The 26,141-nt window shown below is 45.1% G+C and overlaps 1 protein-coding gene across 4 annotated transcripts in view; it reads right to left on the bottom strand.

Annotated features, from left to right (window-relative positions):
* Positions 1-26,141, bottom strand: part of esrrb (estrogen-related receptor beta) — a 59,609-nt gene that overhangs the window by 16,532 nt on the left and 16,936 nt on the right. For all 4 annotated transcript variants that reach the window (XM_023994575.2, XM_023994574.2, XM_023994571.2 and 1 more), the window contains 4 exons: positions 22,017-22,426; positions 16,206-16,322; positions 9,446-9,556; positions 8,801-8,962 (listed from right to left, as the gene is read on the bottom strand). In XM_023994575.2, the coding sequence (XP_023850343.1) occupies positions 8,801-8,962; positions 9,446-9,556; positions 16,206-16,322; positions 22,017-22,413 (787 nt within the window). In that variant the 5' untranslated portion in view covers positions 22,414-22,426. The remainder of the gene's footprint in view (positions 1-8,800; positions 8,963-9,445; positions 9,557-16,205; positions 16,323-22,016; positions 22,427-26,141) is intronic.

Here is a 26,141-nt window from a genome sequence, read left to right as displayed (position 1 = left end):
GAGCAACAACGGCTCAACCGCGAGTGCTGAAGCGCTTAGGCCGTAAAAAACGTCTGTCCTCAGTTACACCACTCCCTACCGAGTTCCAAACTGCCTCTGGAAGCATCGTCAGCACAATAACTGTTTGTCGGGAGCTTCATGAAATGGGTTTCCATGGCTGAGCAGCCGCACACAAGCCTAAGATCACCATGCGCAATGCCAAAAGTCGGCTGGAGTGGTGTAAAGCTTGCCACCATTGGTCTCTGGAGCCGTGTAAACGTGTTCTTTGCGGTGATGAATCACGATTCACCATCTGGTAGTCCGACAGACGAATCTGGGTTTGGCAGATGTCAGGAGAATGCTACCTGCCCCAATGCATAGTGCCAACTGTAAAATTTGGTGGAGGAGGAATTATGGTCTGGGGCTGTTTTTCATGGTTTGGGCTAGGCCCCTTAGTTCCAGTGAAGGGAAATCTTAACTCTACAGCATACAATGACATTCTAGACGATTCTTTGCTTCCAACTTTGTGGCAACAGTTTGGGGAAGGTTCTTTTCTGTTTCAACATGCCAATGCTCCCGTGCACAAAGCGAGGTCCATACAGAAATGGTTTGTCGAGATTGGTGTGGAAGAACTTGACTGGCCTGCACAGAGCCCTGACCTCAACCCCATCGATCTCCTTTGGGATGAATCGGAACGCCGACTGCAAGCCAGGCGCTCCCAACATCAGTGCCCGACGTCACTAATGCGCTTGTGGCTGAATGGAAGCAAGTCCCCGCAGTAATGTTCCAACGTCTAGTGGAAAGTCTTCCCAGAAGAGTGGAGGCTGTTATAGCAGCAAAGGGGAACCAACTCCACATTAATGCCCATGATTTTGGAATGAGATGCTCGACGAGCAGGTGTCCACATTCTTTTGATCATGTAGTGTACAGTATATCATGGCTGGCTATCAGAAGGACAAGCGAGCCCTGAAGACTTTTGCCCAACGGCATTCTCACCTCAGCCAGTCAAGTGCCCGCCATCTAGTTTGAGCAATACTGCCCTTAAAAGAGCCCCAGAGGTTCAGCTCATCGTATTCAGCTCTGTACTAAACTGGCTGCTCATCTACCTATATCAAAGCTTTTATTCCAAAAAAAGTATATTTTAAAACATCCCCAAATCTACTACTTTTATTTCAGAGACAGATACATTCTTATTTTTTTAAACCACACTTAGAGTTTATTGCAAGAAGCTGTAATGTTTATAATATGTGCTCCTGATCAGTTATACAGTACTGTCTTAAGGTTGATTAAATACATCTGTTTGATACAAACAGACTGGAGCAGATGCAAAGCTGTCTGGTCATTTTGGTTGGAATGTGCATGTGCAAGCTTGTGTGCCCGTGTGTGCCAGTGTGTGTGCCCGTGTGTTTTGTGCGTGGCCATGTGTGTTTGTGCGTGTTTGTGAGTGTGTGTGCGTAAGCTGCAGCTGCCGGCCATGATTCTTTCTGAATTTACATGAAAGCGTCAGGAGGACCCAATCAATAGCTTCCTGGTAATAAATTGCTGTGCTTGACATAAATAATTTGACCTGAACCTCGGCCACACGTACAGCACAGCTCAAGTCAGGCCGCCGCAAGCCTTCACTTGTAACATATTACATAACACATTACCCAAACTACCCTGTCATATACGCTTTTACAGATACAATTCAGTACAATTTCAGCGGTATATGCATTTCAGTACATCTTGAATTTCAGCAGTGGAAAATCTCTTATTTTAGATTTGTGTGTATTGTTGTGAATCATTTTTAGATACTACTGCATTGTTAGATACTACTGGAGCTAGGAACACAAGCATTTCGCTACACCTGCAATAACATCTGCTAAATATGTGTATGTGACCAATACAATTTAATTTGATTTGATTTGATAGTCACATATAGCTGGATGATAGATAATTAATACATTTCATCCTGTTTTGTGACTAAATGGTTCAGTAATCCACTTTTCAGGAGTGCCAGCTATCTCTACTTTTAAAATGAACACCAGACCATTGTCCAATTATAAGTAGCTGGGAATGGGTGATTTGACCAGCGGCCTGTGAACGTTATGAGGTTGTATAACGTTAAATACAGTAATCCCCTTGTCTTAATCTGCACCCCCTGACCCCGTGACCCCGGCTCGGGAGTATTTAGCCGTCTCAAGAGTCCCACAGCCCTCATTTGGCGTTATATATCTCTGTTTAGCCCAAAGACCAGGAGGATTCTGACTTTAATCATTCACATAATTACACATCATTTATCTCTGCTGCCAACCAGCAACACGCCTTAATGAGGGAGGGACAGCTAACGCCTAGTTGACAATGTCTAAAGGCACATCATCAGCTCTCTGAAAGACTTCCTCACTGCAAATTAGTAATACTATTTATACCCTGTTGATGTTGAGCCTTTTGTACGTCATCTTACATCAAAATGTAAAATGCATTCAGACAGATTTGATGCTTGGCTTGCTGGTAACTGCTCATTTAAAATGGTAACAATTTGTAGCATTGTAACAAAACCAAATACTCCCCCTTCTCTGTTCCTGGCAGATGCCCCTTTCCTACCCATCTCCCTCCCTGCTTCTCTCCCGCTGTTTCTCTCCCTGCTTGCTTCCCTGCCTCTCTCCCAGTTTCCCAGTCTCACTGCCTGCCTCCCTGCCTGCCTCTCTCTATCCCTGCCTCTCTCTCTCCCCCCTGCCTCTCTCTCTCTCTCCCTCCATGCCTCTCTCTCTCTCTCCTTCCTGCCTGTCTGCCTCTCACCCTCCCTGCCTGCCTCTCTCCCTGCCTGCCGGCCTGCTTGCCTGCTCTCTCCCTACCTGTGTCTCTCTACCTGTGTCTCTCTATGCCTCTCTCTTCTTCCTCCTCCTCTCCCTCTCTCTTTCCCTCCCTGCTCTTTCTCTCTTCCCTCCCTGCCTCTCTCTCTCCTCCCTGCCCTTTTCTCTCTCTCTCCCTTGCCTCTCGCTCTCTCCATCCTGCCTTTCTCTCTCTCCCTGCCTCTCTCTCCCCTCCTGCCTCTCTCTCTCTCCTCCCCTGCCCTGCCTCTCTCCCTCCCTGCCTCTCTCCCTACCTATGTCTCTATCCCTGCCTCTCCCTCCCTCCCTGCCTCTCTCTCTCTCCTCCCTGCCTTTTTCTCTCTCTTCTCACTCCCTGCCTTCTCCTCTCTCTCCCTCGCCTCCTCTCCCTCCTCTCTCTCTCCCTGCCTGCCTCCCTGCCTCACTCCCTGTCTCTTTCCTTCCTCTCTCCTTCCTCTCTCCTTCCCCTCTCCTTCCTCTCTCACTGTCTCCTTCTCTGCCTGGACTTATCTGATACACCCCCATCTCAATCTCCCAGCCCCCTCTGCATGGTGCTCCCTCGCCTGCCTGTCTGACTGGGTTCAGGCCTCAGCATCCACCTGATTGCTCAATCTATCTTTATCTGGTGTGTTGAAGTCTACGTCAGAGGGTAAATTGAATATACTAAGAGCTGTCTGTTGGTGTCTATATTTAATAAAGTACACTGATGAGGTGCTGATGTATTGCCCGGCAGTATTCACACTCTATTACAAGGATATTACACAGCTTGAGTGGGATCAGCCCGACAACACAGTAAGTAGATTTCACAATTTAATGACAAAAAGAAAACAGGAACCCGAAGGGGGCTGTGAGAAGGAGGGGGCTGTAGGGAGCTGACACAGATACGACAACATACAAGAGGCGTGATCTCTCCTACACATCACCGCCTTGTTCCCCGCTAACAACTAAACAAGCTTCATGACCAACGTAGTCTGTATACTAAGCTAACAGGCTGGAATTAAATAAAAAGTAGATCACTAATAAGACCACTAATAAATAACAACAAGAATCCGGCCAATTCATTAGGTTGTTTGGGTCAAACTACAACGCTAGACTTTGCTATTTCAAAAACGAGATCAGCCATTCTGGGTTTTACCAAATTGTAGAAAAAATATTATTATACCATGAAATGTCTTACAAAACATACTAGGATATGTAGTGTGTTTCCCCTATTGAAATACACTATCAATCATAGCAGAGCAGGTTTAGGTATGTGGACTAGAAACAAACAGCAGGACGAGGACATCCAGCACTCAGTGAACCCACAGAATCATGCCACAGAATTCCCATCAGAAAACATTCCGACCCTGGAAGCAGAATGGGAGGTCTGACAGCAGGTGACAAACGTCTGCCTCCTCTAACAATGAGACCCTCTTATAAAAGCGGCATGCATGGCAGATTCCACATTGTGGCACATGACATTCACACTGTGCCTGGGTTAAGTGCTGAGGGGGTAGTTTTGGAGGGGTTGGGGGTTCAGCAGCACACCCGCCCTCTGTGACCATCACCACTCTAATGAAGGGGAACACACGGGTCATAGCCATGTGGAGACTGGCAGTATACTGAGTTCGATCCTAAACCGCGTGGACAGTGAAATGCAGCTGGGGGGCAGTGGGCAGCTATGTGTGTCAAAGTTTGTTAGCACCTTAGGAGCAAAAAGCATTCTGTCATCGTCCCCCTAACACTGACCTTAATGACCGGGCCCCAGCCCCAGTCCCAGTTAGCCCACGGCCATATTAGTCTCCTCCCTCTGCTGCTGGCTCTATCTGGAGCAGAGAGAGATGCTGGCATTCAAAGCTTCATAATGATTACTAATTAATCAAAAGTAAAGGCTGTCATTAGAGAACCTTATCCTCAGAGATGATAATAGCAAACTGTGCCAGGGAACAGCAACACCAACTTATTTCCTGATATGTAAACTCAATGTACTGACTGTACAGTCTGATTACAGTGTGTGGACTATTGACTAACAATTATTATGTCTATCTAGGTATTGTGTTAGTTAGTCCTGTGGTTAAGGGTAGGACGGCTCATAATAATGGCTGGAATGGAGTGAATGGAACGGTATTGTCACACCCTGATCTGTTTCACCTGTCTTTGTGCTTGTCTCCAGGTGTCACCCATCTTCTCCAGTATCCCCTGTGTATTTATACCTGTGTTCTCTGTTTGTCTGTTGCCAGGTCGTTTTGTTCGTGAAACCTACCAGCGTTTGTTCCCCTGCTCCTGCCTGTATCTTGCTCCTGTTTTCTAGTCCTTCCCGGTTTTGCCCGTTCTGCCTTCCCTGACCCTGAGACTGCCTACCGTTCTGTACTTTACCACACCTTACTGGATTATTGACCCCTGCCTGCCCTGACCCTGAGACTGCCTGCCGTTCTGTACCTTACTGGATTATTGACCCCTGCCTGCCCTGACCCTGAGAGTGCCTGCCGTTCTGGACCCCTTGGCCACCCCACTCTGGATTATTGACCCTGCTGCCTGACCCTGAGACTGCCTACCGTTCCTTGGACCCCTTGCACCACTCTGGATTATTGACCCTGCCCTGCCCTGACCTGAGACTGCTGCCGTTCTGGACCCTTGCACCCATCTGGATACTGACCTGCCTGCTGGACCTGAGACTGCCTGCCGTTCTGTACCTTACTGGATTATTGACCCTGCCTGCCCTGACCTGAGACTGCCTGCCGTTCTGTACCTTACTGGATTATTGACCTTGCTGCCCTGACCTGGAGACTGCCTGCCGTTCTGGACCCTTGCACCACTCTGGATTATTGACCCTGCCTGCCCTGACCCTGAGACTGCCTGCCGTTCTGGAGCCCTTGCACCCACTCTGGATTACTGACCCCTGTCTGCCCTGACCCTGAGACTGCCTGCCGTTCTGGACCTTGCACCCACTCTGGATTAACTGACCCCTGCCTGCCCTGACCCTGAGACTGCCTGCCGTTCTGGACCCCTTGCACCCACTCTGGATTACTGACCCCTGCCTGCCCTGACCCTGAGACTGCCTGCCGTTCTGGACCCCTTGCACCCTCTCTGGATTACTGACCTCTGCCTGCATTTGACCTGTCGTTTGCCTGCCCCTGTATTAGAAATAAACGTTTGTTTCTTCGACACTGTCTGCATCTGGGTTTTACCTGAAACCTGATAGGTATCAACTATGTGTTTGTGTCTGATACAATTCCGTCCATTTCAGCCAATACTATGAGTCTGTCCTCCCCAATTCCGGTGCCACCAGCCATCTGTGATTGAGATCCTCAGCTACAGTATAACTGTACAATTATACTATAATGTAGGATAGTAATGTAATGTATTTCTAGCCCATAAATTAGAGGAGAGATAACACACTAAATTGATATGGGATCTTGTGAGAGAATGATACCGTTTACGGAAGCTAATAGTACCGCTTTGCTGTTCCTTAATCATCCTCGAATTAGACTTGGTTAGATCTAGATGTCAAATTACAGCACTTTTAAAACACTTTTTCAAATGTTAGCCAAGAAAAGGGGCAATGAAAAATCTATTGGGAGAACTTAAGTGCCAATTTTCTTGACGTATAAATTGTTACCTTTGGAATCTGGTCATTGCCCATCTGTCAATGTCCTAATCAATGTGGCCCACTTCATAATGAACTGTTAATCTTTTTAATTCCATTGCCAAAGGCCAAAAAATCTATCAGAATGCAATCAGCAGTTTTCTCCCTCTCTTTTCCTCACAGAGAGCGTGAATGGGGGGAGAAATATGGTCCTCTGTGCTCTGTGGCTGTGCTAGACTGCCCTGGGGTGCCATTGGTGCATAGAGTATTAGTGCATGGAGTCTGGGTCAGCCAGTGAACCATCTCTGATCAGGTTCAGCCATGTACAACTCAATTATGCAGCCATTTCATGGCTGGTGTAGAGGGAATGACCTAATACAGAGCTCACCACAGGGAGAACAGGGGAGCTTTGGAGTTACAGTTTCAGTCTCCCTTTTCATTCAAATTTTACCATTTTATTACCACTTTTGGGGTAGGTAAAGAATCATAAAGGTTGTAAATTAGATTATAGTCCTGACACTGTGTTATAATTTTTAGAAGTTAAAAATAGAATTTAGACTCTGTAATTGAAATGTGTAACCCCTGAATACAGTAAGTCGCTGTTGTTTATATTTACCTGACTCCTATGAGTAGTCATGTAAATATAAACAATAGGTAAGAGATGCAAATGTTTGTGTGTGGGTATACAGGCAGATCAGAATGCTAAATCATCCTGCTGCAGCTTGTACAGTACAACAGTAGCACTATGCAAAGCCAAGCATTTCCACACATTTAGACATGTCAGACAGTCTGGCTTCCGGTTGGATTTTGGGTTAAACCATCATTATGGAGTGATGATCATTCTCAGGCCTTCCATGGCAAATCCAATTAAGATTAGTCAACTATCCACTGTACAATGCAGGTTATGATAATCGGATTAACGCAGCACTTAAAAGCTTTGCCATACAGAGCACTCTAGTTAGCACGCCATATTTACTGTACTATATGTCAACACAGGAAGACAAAGGCCCTGAAAACATGACAGTTTAATAGCCTATCGGTAATCAAACTGATTCAACTCTCATATACTTTCATAGTTATTCAATAATTTGAAGAGAATTCTGTAATATTCTCTGTATAATACTACAACCCTGCACATTGCCAGAGGTGAACAGTGGTGTTTTCTCTGTATATTCTAGCCAGAGGTAGTGTACCTGGCTGGCTTGTTTTGGCTAGGTAAATGGGATGAGACTGTGTTATTGGGTCAGTCTGATCCAGTCCTGAGTAAGCTCCTTGGTTAAACTCTCCCTCTGCTGACAATGGGCTGTACAGAACAGTCTGGTTGGGAAAGTCCTAATCTCTAGATCTGTAGCTGACTACTACACTTCTTCTCTTCTAAGATATACCGACCACCTGTCTGTCCAGGTACAGTTGTCACACCTACATGTCCTGCACACAAGGTGAGAACCAAGAGAGGCCCAGCTTAAACTACAGCAGGCGTTCTGCAGCTGATGTCAGCGCAGACACATGTCTGCTATGCTGATGAGAAGACGAGGGTACAGAGAGGCTATACAACAGAGGCTGTACTGAGGGACAGTCTTTCAGTGGGTTACCTCTATGCCTAGCGTGCTATAATGTTCTAGAGTTATCAGGGTCAACCTCAAGATCAGACAGACTCTGCTTTGGTTGCTAAAAGAGTCCCTAAACAATATGTTGACTGTCAGAATCAAGAGAAAATTCTAGAAGGGAGCAGAATGTCTGCTGACAAAGAATGTGGTATTCTTAATTTAACAGCATCTCATTACCTAACACCTCGTCTATCACGATGTCTATGGAGCAGAGAAGAAACATGATTATGCCTATCAATAATTCAATTGAAGTGTGTGTGTGTGTGAGTGAGTGAGCTGTCCTGTGCTCTGCTCTAAATCTCCACTGTGGTTATGGTATATATTGACACCAGGGCTGTAGTCCCTCCCCATTCAGAGTAGGGATTTTAGCTGGACTCTATTCGTTTGATTATTTTAAAGCTGTCTCCATTTTGCCCTTAGGTCCATGTGAGCTGCTGACATTAATTATCTGTGTTTGCATTTGTGCGTGTGTGTGTGTGTGTGTGTGTGTGTGTGTGTGTGTGTGTGTGTGTGTGTGTGTGTTGTGTGTGTGTGTGTGTGTGTGTGTGTATGTGTGTGTGCATGCGCACCCATCGGAAGCAAAGGCAGGGAAATGGATGATGGGATAGAGGGTTCATTAGGGTGACTTGGTGTTGAACTACTCTAAATGGAACTAACAAGGACTAATCATGATGTCAGATTCTACCAGTTGAAATTAATGGCTGGTTCTGTATCTAAACTGCTATCACGTGTTGTTTTTCGAACTACACAGTATGTTATAGCTGATCATGAGTGAATGGTGTTCTATATCTTTCTATGGTGCTCAAGTAGTGCAGTGGGTTGTAGATGGGTGGGCGTACCTGGGATATGCTTGGCCCAGCCAATGATGACAACCAGCTCCCGGTCAGCCAGGTCACACAGCGTGGTGAGGGCCTTGATGTCACTCTCAGGCATGGTGGGGTCAGGCATGGCGTAGATCTTCTCTGGCTCGGCCACCAGCAGGTGGGACACTATCTTTGTGACTGACAAGGAAGCAGAGGTGGTCAAAACAACAGTCAAAGGTCACATTACTGTGATGCAAATACAGGTACTCTCAGATACAAACGTACATGCTAGGATATACAATCATTCACTCTCTCTTTCTAGCTCTAATTCTAGCTCTAACAAGTAAACAAATGAATGGTTTAATATGGTTGATAATAAAGATTCTCCTCACATTAGTCAACATTATGTGAGAGGATATTCCTAGGACTGCCATCCCTGAGAAGCCAGTCACTGTTTAATATCGGTCATCTGCTCTGAGATTTGTCATAACTCAGCTGTTACCAGAACAATGCCTGTCTGGCCTAATATATATTCTCTAGAAGTGCTCTCCTATGGAAATACACCTATCCAGACAACAGGAGAATCTGTTCTGAATAAAATGCATTTATCTTTAAGTGAACCTGGTCTGGGGGAACGCTGCGGGAAGGGGGTGGGTAGTGAGGTGACAGAGCACTACTCACGGGGTTTTTTGGCAGGAGGGGGGAGTGTGAGGCCCAGGTACGCTGTGTTCTCCGCATCCATCCTTCTCTTGTACTTCTGTCTTCCCCCTCGCACACGGTCCAGACGCACACCTGACACATGACAAGATGCAAGGAGACCTTTGAGTAGGAAATCCAATTTCACCATTCTGACAAATAAAATGAATCAATCAATTCTACAACATAGGAATGTTATCAATAAAAATAGCAATTTAACACTGTTTTAAGTAGTTCCACAATTAGTACATTGTTATTGGTAGAGAGTAACACAACAAACATTTATGTCGAACTCCCCAATCACACACTAAGATTCACTCATCAGATTCCGACATGATCAAAAACAAATCTAAAGTATTCCTCTAGTTATAAGAGGGGGCATTACGTCTAAAAGCCTGACCAAGCTGAGGTGTGTGTGTCTGCCCAGAGGAATGGCTCTGTTCTGTTGTCTGCATGGTGAGAGAGAGTAAAGGGAGTGTCAGTGTGTCAGAAGGACTGCCGGCTGGCGCTGCGTTCCCATATGTGGTCCATGCCTGGCTGGTCTACTGTGACACTGCCGAGCCTGACGAAGCTCTAAACATATGAATATTTAATGCAGGGTCAATGATCTCACAGACTGGTCCTCTAATTATTTAGTTTTTTGGGTGAGGTGGACGGCATACTAATGAACAACAAGGCAGGTACCTGTGAGCTCAGTGTCTAGAGGCCTATGTGTCCAGCCATGTAGCTAATGTAGGAGGAATGAACACACAACCACATCCACACACTGTCTGGTGTACAGTCTTATAGAATTATGACACAGATAGATAGAGGTTAGCTTTCCAATAAAAGCTCCTTATTTCACCCCTCTTTCACGGGACAGGCATGAGGCTTATCACTCTCTGCCACTCACAGGGGACCAGGTCCTGCACTGATACTGTAAATGTCACCAACCTCATCGTAACATAAGTTATTTATTATTTCATTATTTGATAAGAACGTTTCCATTTGGATTGTCCTTTCTATTCTATTATTTTTCAACAGAGTTAAAATATTTAATCTGCAGTGTTCCATTTATGTGATACAGGATGGTGTTTGGTGATTTCATTTAATCGTATGCAAAACATTTCTGTTTAACATCCTGTTGGGGCTGGACAGGGACACGGTCCTGCCCACTGCTGAACGGGCCTGATGGATCTTTACCCTGTATAGTAAATGTCTATCTATTTCCACATTATGTATAACCTAAACCCCCTAAACAAATGGATGCTCAACCAGATTTGATCAGAGGTATTATCCTGTACTGTATGTATGGTGTAGCTGGTGGAGTAGATTTTGTCAGCACACCAAGTGCCCTCTGCTAAAATCACTGACAGGGAGAGGACTTGATGATTTCAACACTTTATAACTACAAAGACAGTGTCATAGCTGGGTATTGTGTGACCACTGCAAATGAGGCTAATACAATTTCCCCCTCAGCCTGTACTCTCTTGGAGGATGGGTTTGGATGTCCCTATGTACAGTGATTAGAGGACGATGGAGGGAACAGACAGTGGGGATGGATGGGGAGAAAAAATAAGATGATTTAGTACGGAAATAATAGCCTTCATTCAATAGAAAGGACTGAAACGATGGATTATGAAAACGGTCATTTTCATTTTCACCCTTTCCATTGAGTGAACCATACCCCCTTCTCCCAAACTAGACTCTATGCATGGGTAGCTATAGCAAACAGGATTATCGTGTAGGAATAGAATAAGGAGATTTTATTCGACTTATATAAATTATTTGATTCCCTAGAAACACATCTGATTAGGATTGTCTTTAAATTTCCTGACACTGACAACCTACTAACCTAATTACCCACAATTCCCAGAAGAGACCCATCCTTCTCAGCAAACACTGGGGGATCATCTGACGGCTGCCACATTAGTGAACATCACAAATTCCTCATTCCCCAATTTACATCTTTCATATGTAGCATGTAAAAATAGTGTCAAGGAATATTTGACCAGTAAATCTATTCAGGGACGAGGCCTCGAGTATGAACCCATGACAAGACGGACTCCTATGTCACCAAGTTGGTGCTTGCAAGGTTTAAGTGCTTAGGAGGGTTACGATTCAGATTTATCTGGTTGTACTATAGGAGTGGAAAATACCAGCGATAATTGTGATGTCACCACATTCTAGAGTTTCTCTGGGCTCTCCTGAGCAGCTCAGATACAGCCAGGTGTGGATGTACCATAGCCTATGAGCTGTCTTGTGGTGTTGGTCTGGGCTGGCTGGTGAGTCATGTGGCTGTACGTGTCAGCCAGCGTAAAGCCACAGTGACGAGGAGTCCCAGGTACATGGGTGCCTCTTGTAATTAGAGCTTTCCCGGTCATAATTACCAGATGCTGACAGGAATTAAAGCTTGGCACTAACCTGTCTCATTTTACAGTCAAACAGGACCATACAGGGAGGGAGGACAGGGAAGAGAATGAGCAGAGAGCAAGGGATTGTGAGTCAGAGAGAGAGAGAGAGAGAGAGAGAGAGAGAGAGAGAGAGAGAGAGAGAGAGAGAGAGGAGAGAGAGAGAGAGAGAGAGAGAGAGAGAGAGAGAGAGAGAGAGAGAGAGAGAGAGAGAGAGAGAGAGAGAGAGAGAGAGAGAGAGAGAGAGAGAGAGAGAGAGAGAGAGAGAGAGAGAGAGAGAAGAGAGAGAGAGAGAGAGAGAGAGAAGTAGACCAGTTCTTTCCATGGTGTCGACTCCTCTTGGAGAAACTCACAGAGGCTTGGTCAAGCCTATGTGTCACTTCGGTGAGCCATGGACCAAGCTTTGGATGTTTGTTTGTGTCCGGTGCATCGGTACTGCATGTATTTGTGTGTATGTGCCTTTGTGTATGTAAATGTGTCTGTGTGTATGTGAATGTGTGTGTGAAGAGGGGTGAGTTCTGCCTCATCACCTCTGTGTTTAACGGCCTGCCCCATCACCCTGTGGTTGGGTAAAGGGAGGGTGGTAGTGGCCGGTTATCTCGGGTGTCAGCTCTTCAAAGCAGGGTGCAGGGGTAAAGGGGTAAAGGGCTTTTGGCCAAGGCGGCTGGCATTTGTGCACAGATTAGCGGCGGGCTAGGGCGGAGGCTGGGGGCGGAGGCTGGGGCCAGCTGACCCAGGCTCCTCTTTCTCTCCAAAAACAATAATAATCCCACTCAGAGCACACTCCTACAAAAGGGCCTGTCTTCCCTCACTTTGTGTGGCCGGCCGTAGTAGGGGCCCTCCTTATTTTGAGCCCCTCACCTGTTCTGGGTGTCTCTCCCTGGGGAAAGTGTCAGGATGTCTGGGATGGTTGGCAGTGCCAAGGGGGGCTTAAGCGGACCCTATTTTAGCTGGGAAAATCAGAAGGCCACATGGCGAGGCATGGTGAACCCTGCCTTTCAAGGCAGCCACCCTGCTAAACCCCCGTCAGCACTATTTCAAAGAGCCCCTGTTGCCAGCTTTGCATGCTTGTAAGCGTGTTGCAGCATTTTTAATCACGAGTGGTGATGAGCGAGGGCAGCGGAAAAATGGTCACACGATGGCCCCCCTATCCCTATCTGCTGATTGGGCCCCCAGTCTGCTCTCATCACATGCTCTGTCCACCTGCCCATATCGTAGTGGAACTATCTAACCCTATTGCAGTAACATCACGCTGGGTTCACTCCCCACTCAAGATGCAGGCTCCATATGAAGGCCAAGTTACACTTTGTGGAAAAACATTGGGCTGTTTGAAACATCTCACATTGCATGTTCATTCTTTTAATAGGTTCTTATGGAACCAAACAATTGAATCCCCATTTCCTGAAGCACACATTCAGTGGCTGTCTGTGTACATGTCTTACTTATGTGTTGGCGTGAATCCATTTTTATGTGTATGCATGTACAGTATGTGGCTTGTATGTACGTACTTTATGTTGTAGTAAGGATGATAGGGGTGCTCTTGTGGGATGTGGTAGTTCTATCGCGTGTCTTCTAATCAGAGTGATATACAGGAAGGTTTATTGTGTATCAGCCTCTTTCACCCTCCTTTAAAACATGTCTGTTGTGCTCCCACCTGTCAGCCCAGGGAACATAACAAGATAGAGCCTATTACTGAGAGGTAGCACAGCAGTACTGTAGCGTGGGAGTGTGTGTGATGTGTGTATGTGTCTGTGTGTGTGTGTCTGCATGTGTGTGTGTCAGTGTGTGGGGGGGCATCTGCCATTGAATTATGTCAATGTAATCTCTCAATAGTATCTGTTCCTCTTTCTCTCTCTCAGCTCTGATCCCCCTCCATTGATCAGAGGAGAAACCTGTAGCCCCTGACATTTGATTCTTCTATTGATCACTTCCTCTTTTATACAGTCGGGGGAAAGTAGAGCGATTCAACTCAAGTCTCTGGCAGATCCCCTTTAAGCGGACTGCTGATCTTTGGAGATCACTTCCCTTACACTTCCCTTAAGACGTCTACAGAGATAAACTGGAGCCTTTTCCAATGGACTAAAAACATGCACTAATTCCTTACCATGTACTCGCTTAATCAGTAGGGGAGGTAAAGCCTTGAAATGCCTTTCTTTGAAAGGTATTAACTATTAACCTTAACATGGGCACTGAGGGAAAAAAGTAATTCATTTGCACTTCCAAGATCTCCCTGAATGTCTTGAAATTCAGTCATATCATGGCCCGTGTGGCTCAGTTGTTAGAGCATGGGGCTTGCAACGCCAGGGTTCAATTCCAACGGGGGACCAGCATGAAAAAGTATGACAAATGCATGTAGTCACTACTGTAAGTCACTTTGGATAAGAGCGCTAAATGACTAACATGTGAACATTTAAAAAGAGATGTTAGGTGTGTTGTGATGCATTAAAATGTACTGTAGTTCCATAGAGCGCCTGATGGTAGGAAACTGCATTACACCTTTGGTAGAGCTATAAAGTTATAATTAGTATTTTATTTTTTCTTGGGTGAATGACCTTTCTGCAGTAATGAACTCCAGAGAGGTATCTTTAGTCACATGAGCGTTGACCATCTCCAGCCCCTGAGCCTGGACATGGCGTTGAGCCGATGGCTTCGTAGAGATTAGACTAGCATCTCCTCCAGTCCCTAGTCCCCGTGACCAGATTCATTGGTTTCACACTCACGCACGCCGCCGTAAAACGCCTGACCTTGCTTTAAGGAGAAGATAGCGTGTGGCGTGCATTAAGATGCATTTCACATCTTTCTGTTAATTTGGGAAATGTATTTACTTCTTTTGATTGTGTTTGAAAAGCGTCGCTGGAGGTGGGAGAGAGGAGGGTGACCTGATTCCTGAAGGACTTCACAGAGCCAGAGGTAATCTCTACCTCCATTCTAATATGTGACGAAACCCACTCTGTAAAAATTAGCGTAGTTTTCAATCTGTGGATATGCTGAATATACAGAAGTATGCATTAGAATGCTGGACTAAGTCTCTCTCTGCATATTTGATCTCTACACTCTCTCTATACTATCTCCTACTTTGACCCGACACTGGCCAGGCATTTATGACCATCACTACATATTTTGTAGTCTCTTATTCCCCCAGATGATATATTGGAATTAATTTTTCATTGGATAGTAAAGCGATGAATCTGTCTTTCTGGCCCAGTCTCTTTATCTTGCTTCATGCAGTAAGGAGATTATGTTACAAAGCAGAGATCTATATAGACTACTATGCCGCTGGAGTTGGAGATGGGATAGGATGTACTATACATTCCATTCTCTGGTGAATTAAGGGAGACGGGGGTGGGGTAACAGTTGGGTATACTGCATGTCATGTTGATGAGTAAGGATACCAAAAACAACATGAAAATAGTTGTACTTAGTTAACAACATATTTTAAGGGATTGTAATTAGGCTACTGCTATGGAGTATAAAATTAGAGTATAAAATGACTAATCATGTTGTGTTTTTCTGCCACCGTAATAGAGAATATCTCCCTCTGAGTCTTTTCTTCACGTCTACCCTGTAGTACAGTGGCAGTGGAGGGATAATCATGCTTAGTCAAACATAAGCACCACTTGACCTATTCTCACCAGCGCTCGCGGAAAGTAAGACATAAAGAGCATGTTTCCTTAAAGAGCTCTTCCCAGCGGGCAGCTAAATAAATATGACAGCACCTCCCCATTCCCCAGCCACACTGCTCTCATTATTCATGTGTTGGGGCTGTTTGGAGAGACCAACAAGTGAGGAGGGGAGGGGGATAAAGCGGCAGTAATGCAAGGGAGGGGGCCAGGTTGGTAGGGGGCTAGGGGGCCAGGGCCTTCCCCGGAAGGAGCAGCCCAGCCTGGGGTCTCAGGGGGCCTGGCAGGGGGTAAGAAACCTGGCCGGAGAAATCCATCGGCAGCATTTTTAATTGTCACTGAATTCCCAGTTGGGGTGACTTTATAAAATCATCCACAAGAAGAGAGCTGAGATGTTCGGAAAACATTTAGCGGATCAATATGCCGGGGAGAGCTGAGACTAGCCGGAGTGTGTGCTCAGGGACCCAGCAGAAGCCTTTCCAGTCGGAATACTGTTACATTTCTATTACTCAGACAGCAGGATCGACCTATTCAGCATATTTCTGTCCCCAGCTCAGCTGCCCATGATTTACTGCTGTGTTGGTAGGGGGAGGACAGAACAGACCAGGGACTCAGATCAGTTGTCTGGCCACTGCTGCGAATTTTGAGATTATTTTAATTAACATAAAGAGAGTGATACCAAGACAAACAGACAGATGGACAGACAGACAGACAGACACTTAGAGATTTACTTGCCTTCCTTGAGCATCCCCACTTTGAGACACTTCATAAAGCGGCAGGCTTGACATGACTTGCGTCTCCGTTTTGTGATCTCACACTCGTTTGTGGCGGGACAGCTGTATTCTATGTTGCCTGAGAAGGACAAGAAATATGGGTTAGCCTTAACCTGATCCCTCTTTATAACGCAGTGTATCTTCCTATTGAGTTATAGGCAAAGGAAAAGCAAAAGGTTAAATGTTTTTACCTTTTTTCTCTCCTTTTTTACATGTAGAATAAAAGTAAGCATAAAAGTAAGGATACAATACACATTTTAGGACATTGTCATTTACATTGTACGAGGCAGTGTGTACTCTAGGTTAAAAACCAGTGGAACAGTTACTGTATATCACACAGGATTCTATGGTCTATAAAAATCAGTTTGTGCAGACCAGACATTGGGCATCAGCATTTGTTAATCATCTCCTGGGCAACAATCCATTACAGTAGTGTGTCTGAGGTGAGATGAGGTGACCTCCAGGGAACAAGGTAACTTCCAGAGGTGGGGGTGAAGAAGGAGGGAGGGAGAGGAGACCTCCAGTACTCCTCATGGACCCCTTCATAAATGCACCCTTGCCCCTTGCTAAATTGTTCTCATTAATTCTGAGCATGTCCCCTCCAGGCCCCTGGAGCAGCCAACCATCCAGCCTGCATCCCGCTTCCCTTCAGAGGGGCTGGCCGCCCTGCCGCCTGCTGCCTCAATAGCAGGGGAGAGAGCCGGACACACGGCCCCAGGCCACTTTACATAATGCTCCAGAAGCCCCAAACCTGTTGTTACCGCTGTTGCCATTGTTGACTATTTACATAGTGTACAGGCAAGACGCCTTATGCATTATTCACATCCAGTACTACAGCGTCTGATACCGGGACAACACAATGAAAAAGAGTTTCACTTCTACTCAATAAAATAGATGTTTCTGCCTGTGCTGTAGCACTAGCAATAGAAAGGAAGGACAGGATATACGATGGCATTCTCCTTGTGTCCGATTCCCTACATTTTACTGTCGTCAAGGTTTTCAATGAAGGCTTTCAAAATAATATCAAGCTACTCGAGGTCCTGAATTAGAATCATTCCTTGTCCACCATGAATTGAAGAACAGAGAAGCACATTCTGAGGCACAATACTTATTTTATCATTGATGTTTTCTTATGTGCATTCTTAAACTTGGATTCCTTATTTATCTACCACAAAGCCATGTTATCTACTCAACTATTATCTATTCAACGCTGTGTACAGTTCCTTTTCCATTTAGAAGGATTAACCTTGATGACTTCAATATAGACTGACATAGGCCTATATACAGTATTATCCTGTCTAACTGCACACCGACTGTACTTTAGCAGCTCTCCTGCCTATAGATAAACAGCCATACACAGGCACATTGGGATTCCATCTCGACACAGCCAACCTGCTTCTCTCTCCACCCTGACCCTCGCTCAGTGTTTTCTAAAGAGAGAGAGAGAGTAAGAGCTGTATAACAGTCCAGTGGGGTTCCCCCTTCAACCCTCCAACCCCCTTTAACAACTTATGCAATTATGTTAATGTTATTGGACAGATCAAGTGGAGGGTCCCAAGATGTATTAAATAATTAGAAATTCTTCTGTATCTGGGTTAGAAATCATCATGCTAATTCCTCTCATCTCTTTGGAATTGAGGTAAATAAATGTGTGAGAAAAGGGAGATGATGAGGTATGTCTCTCTTCCTGTTGTGTCTGTTGTCATAGCACAACCATACCATAATAATAAGCCCATCTATTTCCCATCTGTTCACAGGAGGCAATCATCAGAGTAGCCGACTCTGGAATCTATAACCCCCCCTCCCTGTACACTGCTGCTACTCACTGTTTGTTTGTTATCTATGCATAGTCACTTCACCCCCACCTACATGTGCAGATTACCTCAAGTAGCCTGTACCCCTGCACACTGACTCGGTACCGGTGCCCCCTGTATTTAGACTCGTTATTGTTATTCTTATTGTGTTACTTTTTATTATTACTTTTCATTTTAGTTTACTTAGCAAATACTTTCTTCTTCTTGAACTGCAGTTGGTTAAGGGCTTGTCAGTAAGCATTTCACGGTAAAGTCTACACTTGTTGTATTTGGCACGTGGCAAATAAAGTTTGATTTGATTTGAAACAGAGACCATGCACAAACAACCATACTCATTAAACCCAAACACACACACAGGCATACTCTCTCATATACACTAAAAGGACAGAGTGCATAGACCAATATACACTGAGTGTACAAAGCATTTGTACAAAGATCTTTCCATGACAGACTGACCAGGTGAATCCAGGCTATGACCCCTTATTGATGTCACTTGTTAAATCCACTTCAATCAGTGTAGATGAAGGGGAGGTGACAGGTTAAAGAAGGATTTTTAAGCCTTGAGACAATTAAGACATGGATTGTGTATATGTGCCATTCAGAGTGTGAATGGGAAGACAAAATATTTAAGTGCCTTTGAACGGGGTATGGTAGTAGGTGCCAGGCACACCGGTTTGAGTGTGTCAAGAACTGCAACGCTGCTGGGTTTTTCACCCTCAACAGTTTCCATTGTGCATCAAGAATAGCCCACCACCCGAAGGACATCCAGCCAACTTGACACAAATGTTGGAAGCATTGGAGTCAACATGGGCCAGCATCCCTGTGGAATGCTTTCGACACCTTGTAGAGTCCATGCCCCGACGAATTGAGGCTGTTTTGAGTGCAAAATAGGGGGTGCAACTAAATATTAGGATGTTTTGTATATATATATAAAAATACATGATTGGTTCACCTTTATTGGCGTTTATAGCTCAAGGACTGATCCTCAGACAAATGTCTATTTATACAGCCAGTCAGTCAAGCATTGGAGGAGTTAATATATACCCTGAATTAGAATGCTGGGTTCATCTCTGGTTTCAAAAGTTACAGTATTAAACAAATAACATAAAAATCTGAGAAGGAAAGAAGGAAAGAAGAAAAAAATGATTTTCTTCTCTCGATATTTATCTGTCTCAATTTATTTTATGGCTTTTCAGGACCTGTGCCAGGGCAGTGAGGGAAAGTCAGGTCCTGTAAGTAAATTATAGTAAAATCGCAGGTATTTCTCATCAAAATCTAAACTGACTTTTACAGGCTTACTGTCAAGGTCTATTACTTCATATAAAAAGAGGGCCACTGAGTTCAGTTGGTTTTCAAGCAATTTTATACTTGGGTTCAAAATGAGAGAAAAATAAGGTTCAATAAGAGATTGATGCTTTTGATTGGCAGGGCACGCGAGGTGCGGCACGGGCCTGTGATTAGGGAGCTATGAGAATAGGAGTTTGTCCGGGATGGATGGTCATCTAGGTTGACATTAATTTGGGCTTCGAGCATGACTAATGTAACTATCTCCATGTAAGAGTTCAGGGGGCTTTTCACTGAATGACTAGGTGACAGAAGATGGATTTGCCATTCCGTCCTGTTGAAAAGGTAGGGGCAGCAGGTCTCTTTTACAGCAGTGGAACATCAGGAAGTAAAGGAGAGAAGAGAAGTTAAGAGTAGGCAATGCTAAATGAATCTAGAAACCCCAGGTAGAGAAACCGAGATTTCTGGAAAATATTCAACACAGACAGTCAACCGTGTGGTCACTATCATCTCACATTTCATTATGTGCTGAAAATGTCACAGAAAAAAGTCCATTAGCTTTAGTGTTATTGCTTAAAAACAATGTGATGAATGAGTGTAAAAGACACATCTTCTGTGTTGTTCTCATTAAGGGACGTCATCTCACACCCTCCACCCTGGATAGACAGCCTCGTTATTTCTTTAATTAATCAGGTCTCATCTACCGCAACCTCTTCTTCATCCAAGGGCTTTATGTCCCACTGTTTACTGCTCCCTCTATTCCTCCTCCAGTCATCCTGTGTGGTTTTTATTAATTCAGAAGCTTTCACCCCCTCCTCATCCCCCTCCTAAAAAGTCCCATGGTCCTCGTCCCTTTCCTCTTCTGCCTGGACTGGTACCCCTGTCTGATTATTATGCCATTAAGCTTTTCCTCTCCTCCTCTGAAAGAGCGCTCGGGTCCCTCTCCAATCTAAAGAAATCCTAGGGTTTTTTCTCCCTCCTTTCCCTGAAATTACCCAGCGTGCGACGCGTGCCTGAGTTTCTAATTGGCCCTGCAGTCCCTAGAGACAGCCCCCTCCCTTCCTCCTAATGAAAAGCCTCGGCCTTAATTACACTTTCCAAACGCTGATTGTTATTGACAAAACTCCTGTTGGCTCGGACAAACGACGGCAGATTAGTTCCATTACAGGCAGCCCTCCAAGAGGAGAAGAGAGGAATTTCAAATCGACAATGTAAAGTGAGGGAGGAATAAAAAGAGAACTCTTTCCATTTTTCTTTTCATGTACCAGGCTATTGCTCCACTTAAGACTTCTCTTTCTTTCCAGATTGTCTTTTCTGTTCTATGTGTGTCACTGTCAATGGTTTGTAGCGAGGGGACAAAAGCGCAGTTATGTTACTTGAGAGAAAATGATCATCTTATGTCAATAGACGGATAGTTGATGGCAGCATGGGTAAACAGCAGGATTTGGCCTAATGCTTTTGTTTGACTGCAAAGATACATAGACTGTTTAAAGCTGATAGGATTTGGGGTGTTCAAAATCAACACTACTAGACAGCCTGCATTCGATAACCTGGGCACAATAATGGCATTTTTCGGGGGGAAATTCTCCAGAAGCTAAGGACGTAAATTGAGACATACAGACTATTATTTTTTACAGAACATATTTGAGGTATAAAACAATTATACAAAATAAAGAAATACAAGTTCAAATTAATTTGTCTCCTATGCAAGAATAAATATGTTTACTTTACTGCATGCCATTACTATAGTGTATTTTTCCTTTTAATTTCTCAGATTTCTTAAGCAGACTTAGCAGGGGCAGCTGTGCATGTTCAGCAGTGATTTTCCCTGGCTCAATAATATCTCCCTCCGTACCGTAGGTCCCAATGATTAATGTAGGACAGAGCACACAGAGAGACACACAGTGGGGGCCTGTCATTGCTCTCTAATGGGAACCTGTGATACATCATACCAGGCAGATCTGCCCACTCACACCCTATTCCCCAGGTGCAACGCACGCACGCACGCACGCACGCACGCACGCGGACGCACGCACGCACGCACGCACCACACACACACACACACACACACACACCACACAACACACAAACACCAAACAACGACACACACAGCACAACACACACACACACAACAGATATAGTCAATCTCCAGCTTTGGACCCCCCACAGGCATCTGGGCACACAACACAACCACTCTCCACCAAACCTGATCCCTGATGATGATGTCACCACCACTGCCCCTTACCTAGCCTGACCCCAGCTGATGATGTCATTGCGAGTGGCAGGCTCTGGCTAGTGGCCTGTCCTGTGTGTTGCTGTCCATTGTGTATGCAGCGCCTGTGGACATGTGTTGCCTCATACTGTGCTGCACTGCATGTAATTCCCCTCACTATTAAGTTACCCTGGGTGTTTTAGCAATGCTGGCGATCCATAGCAGCACAACTGGAGTCACCGGCCTTGAAAAATATACCTTTTCCCAGGGAGATAAATGGAAAATAATGTAGATGAACACAGCCACATGCAACAACTCAGCATGTTCTGTCTAACAACAAGATAGTGGTTTAGGGCAGTAGGTGATTGTGTTAGGAGGAGGGGAGGTAAAACCCTGTATGGAGTGTCTGCATGTGTAGTAGGGCAGATCCCTTGTGTGTCTGTAGGGAGCGGGAGGGAAATACCTTGTATTGTCCTTTTAAAGAAGGCTTTGCAGGCCTCACATGAGGCCACGCCGTAGTGATACCCAGAGGCTATATCTCCACAGACCAGGCACAGCCTCTTGGGGATGGAGTTCAACATGTATTCGCACTTAATGGGTGAGTCCTCCATGATGGTGCTGGAGCAGTCGTCGTAGCGCTTGCGGCAGGGGCCGGCGCCCAGCCCGCCGGGCGTAAACATAGGGGGAGAGTCCAGGCCGTTGGAGTGGCTGTTCATGGCGCTGACATAGCCGCCGCTGGCGTCCGAGTTGCCGCTAGGGCTGTGGTGGCTGACCGTGTCGATGACCGAGGAGGGGCTGGACGGTTCCGTCTTGATGTAGGACCCGCAGCTGGAGGGAAGGTGCCGGTCATCAACAGCCATTCTATTCAGCAGCCTGGAGAAGGGGAGAGAGGGGAGGGGTGAAAGAAACAGGACCATTAGCATGGCCTTTTAGACTATAGACATTAACAGTTTCAGATCGACTGGTGCTACCCACAAAACTAAAATCTATACATTGTCTAACGATACCATGACAGCTATAGAGAGAAAACACATCTTTGCACAATTTGACCTCGTGTGAAAACTCTGTAGGCTACTGTTCACACGGAGCAATTCACTTCACACTCCCACACTCCAAAGAGAAGGACTTCTTCCATATCAGCACACATTCAGTGACACTTCTGCTGCTCTCTTTTATTCTGATCTCTCTCTCCCCCTCTGTCTCATCCTCACCACAGTGTTTCCTAACCCTCATCATGAACCAGCCAACCAGGTGGGAGGATACTAAGAGCTTCATTAGCCCCACATGCCACCAGCCATGAGAGAGAGAGAACACACAGGTGAAATAAACACACTCAACACCGACCACACTCGTTAACACAGGAACACAGTCAACGCTAACACAGGGACGACTGCATTCCTGGGACCCATATTTTAGACGGGAGCCAGAGTACAGAGAACATACCGGGAGCAGTCTCCTTGAGTCAGCAGGCAGGCAAAAAGAAAAAGAAGGATATTGACTTTGTTCACTGTCTGGTTAATAACAGCATCTCATCTGATGTATTGCCTGCCGTGACTGAAATAAATTGCAACCTCTGGCTGTGTCGATACAATGCAACTAACCCTAAAACAGCTCTTTGTCCATACAAATGTATTTCTGTCGCCACCACATTTAAAGCGGATTCTTCTAGCCTGGTGTTTTCCTGGACAAACAGAGGGAATTGAGGAGATAGAGCGCTATGAGAGATGGATAACCTCTATGCTTTCTAAAGGTCGTGTGGACACAGTGACCCATCAGGGTCGTGGCAGGGTCACACACACACACACACCTCTGCATTAGGCACCACTGACAAGGTGAAAGGTCATCTGCACTCGCCCACATTAATGAAATTGAGCCTTGCGTGGCCTATGCAAATGCAGACACCTGCGTTCATGGTTGATGGCAGCTACACAGCCTAAGTTCTGCTTTAGTACATTAGTTATATTAATATGTTGCCAACTAATGGTAATGTTTCCATAGTTGACATGTCAGTTTCCCATCAGCAGCGCAGGAAGAGAAAGGATACTCTCTACCAGTACGCCTAACGTCTCCATCAGGATCTATCCGACACATGGTCGGCCGTCTCAGAGTGCAGAGAGGGTGAGACAGAGATCTTTTCCATATCCCCATCGGCCAGCTAGAGAAGGGCCGGGCCAGCCGGGATAGCTGTCTCTTTCTCTCTGGTTGATTTAATTGTAAGGGTGGGTGACAGTAGGGTTCAGGCCCAGAGGTCAGAGGGTCAACCTTATTTTCTCACCCTGGCTTCATGGGCCCGTGGAGATGGGGGTCAGCATGTCAAATTAAATCTAATTCCCGGGTTTCCCTCCCTCCTGTCATGTATATTCATTGGAAGTCCAGGTGCCCACCACCTCTGGAAATTCACAAAAAGGTTAACTGCTAAAATAAAGAATAAAAAATGCCCCCTGTTAAAACCGTTGACCTTGTGGAATAAGCCCTTCGGCTGAACACTCCGGGAATTTCTTTCAATATAGAGTGTACATAATATAAAACCCATAACCACACTTTTTACTAGGTATCATGGTACTCTATTTACAGTATTTCTCACAGTAACTATAAAAACAAGTTGGACAATACCTACAAAAAATTTGGTAAAAGTAAAGCCAAGGAAGTTTGACGTTTTTTTTTCTCTCTTTGTGTTTTAAGGAATATTTATATCTCAAACAGATGACTCTATGTACTCTTAGAAAGTGAGAGCAAAATAAGAAAATAACAAGATAATGAAATAAAAAGCTCCATTCCCTTGATGCTTTTTAACGTAATGTCGCTGTTTAAATAACTCATGCGGATTGCATCCACATAAATTAATGAAAGGAGCCTCTATTCATCTGCTTCATGTTCTCTGTTTTAGATAGCTCTGTGCACCTGTATAATAGGTCACATGCACTCGGCTTATTAAAGGCAATATATTTAAAATGGCAGCATGCGGGATGGTTCCATTTAGCTTTTATTTCACAAATTCAGAGTAAGCTTAACCCCAGTTCAAAGGTCACCTCCAGGGTGACACTTAGCATAATTGCATAAGTGTCTTAACTGTTTCCCCTCCAGCTCTATGTGGTCATTTATAATACATGTGCTGGCTAGAATCTCCTTAACTCATTCCGCATTGACACATTATGCTACCGCTGTGCTTATATTTTTAACAAGGCTGCTTATATTGATTAATGACATTGAATGAATACTAACCATTTGAACCTAGTGTACATTCATCAAATATTTTCTTACATTTCTATTAATATTCTATTAATCTTATTCTCAAATGGGACAGGTTCAAATTAAATCTATAAATACTATTATTAATATGGCAAATAAAATATGAACATGAATAATTTGACAGCAGGAACTGTGTTAATAAAAATACAACATATGGACCAGGTGCTAATTAGGATGTATCCCAGACAGGACATAAAATAAAAAGGTCTACTGAACTGATGAAGACCCAGGTAGGTTGTGAAATCCATAGTTGTCTTCTTCTCAGGTTCAGTAAGTGTCTTTCCCATTTTGCTGGGCTGCATACTGGAGGACTGCATGTCAAAGCTATCTCTCTTTCTCTCTTTCTCTCCATTTTCCTCCTCCTTTTGTTCCCTTTGTACGGATCAACATTCATGCTGAGTGGTGGGTTATGGTCCCACAAAAGCACACTGAGCAGTTTGCTTTTAATCAGATTCCATCTGGTCCTCCTAACAGCATTTCAGATCCCTAATATCATTCCAGTGCTGCTGCTGTGACCAGGATTAGCTGCCCTAATGATCTCCTCTCCCGCTCTCTGCTCCTCTTCTTCAGAAGGAGAGGGAACTAAAGAGCACTCATCCCCATGTCTCAGCTCTTCCCTTCCCTGGCTGGGCCGCCAGAAGCATTCTGAACACGGCCGGAACATTCTGCACACTGTCACAGGAACACGACAGAGCCTGGAGAAACTAATTGGGCCAATTTGTAAGTATTCCTGCTGTGAGCTCTATGCTGACTTCTGTAGGGTGCTAATGCCTGTACTGAAGTGTTAAACACAGACACAGACACTCAGACATTCTGTATCTCTTATTCACATTAGCATTGACTTTTTACATGAGCACATCACACACCTCGAGTGTTTATAATAAAAGCTCAACTCAAAATGGGGAGAGATGTAAAATGGGGAGAGATGAAAAATGGGGAGAGATGTAAAATGTGTACTCAAATGATTCCTCCTTTGACAGAGTTTTACAATGGCATGAGATCATTTTAGAATGTACTGTTCACTCTCTGGCTGTGGGCTGTGGGATGCCAAAAACATGGTTTGATAGCATTGGCTAACCTCACCCCAGCCCCCCTCTCTGCTCCTACTGGAGGGGGGGGGGGGTGACATCCACAGGCGGGGTGATGGTGATATCAGATGCCCCAGTTGGGGCAGATCTGCCTGGAGGCCCTTTGGCGATGTCCCTGATAAGCCACTGGCCCAGAGTCAGCGCAGGAGGAGGAACTCAATTAGCTCCTGACAGACCGTCTCAGTCTCGCTCAGCCTCCCGCCACCTCCAGAGCCCACTGGCAGCTGCCATGGTGACCTCACCTCCAGGGG

Source organism: Salvelinus sp. IW2-2015, linkage group LG9, assembly GCF_002910315.2.
Source record: "Salvelinus sp. IW2-2015 linkage group LG9, ASM291031v2, whole genome shotgun sequence".
NCBI lineage: Eukaryota > Metazoa > Chordata > Actinopteri > Salmoniformes > Salmonidae > Salvelinus > Salvelinus sp. IW2-2015.
The sequence above is the reverse complement of the archived record's forward strand: the minus strand, read 5'-3'. Positions and strand labels throughout refer to the sequence as shown.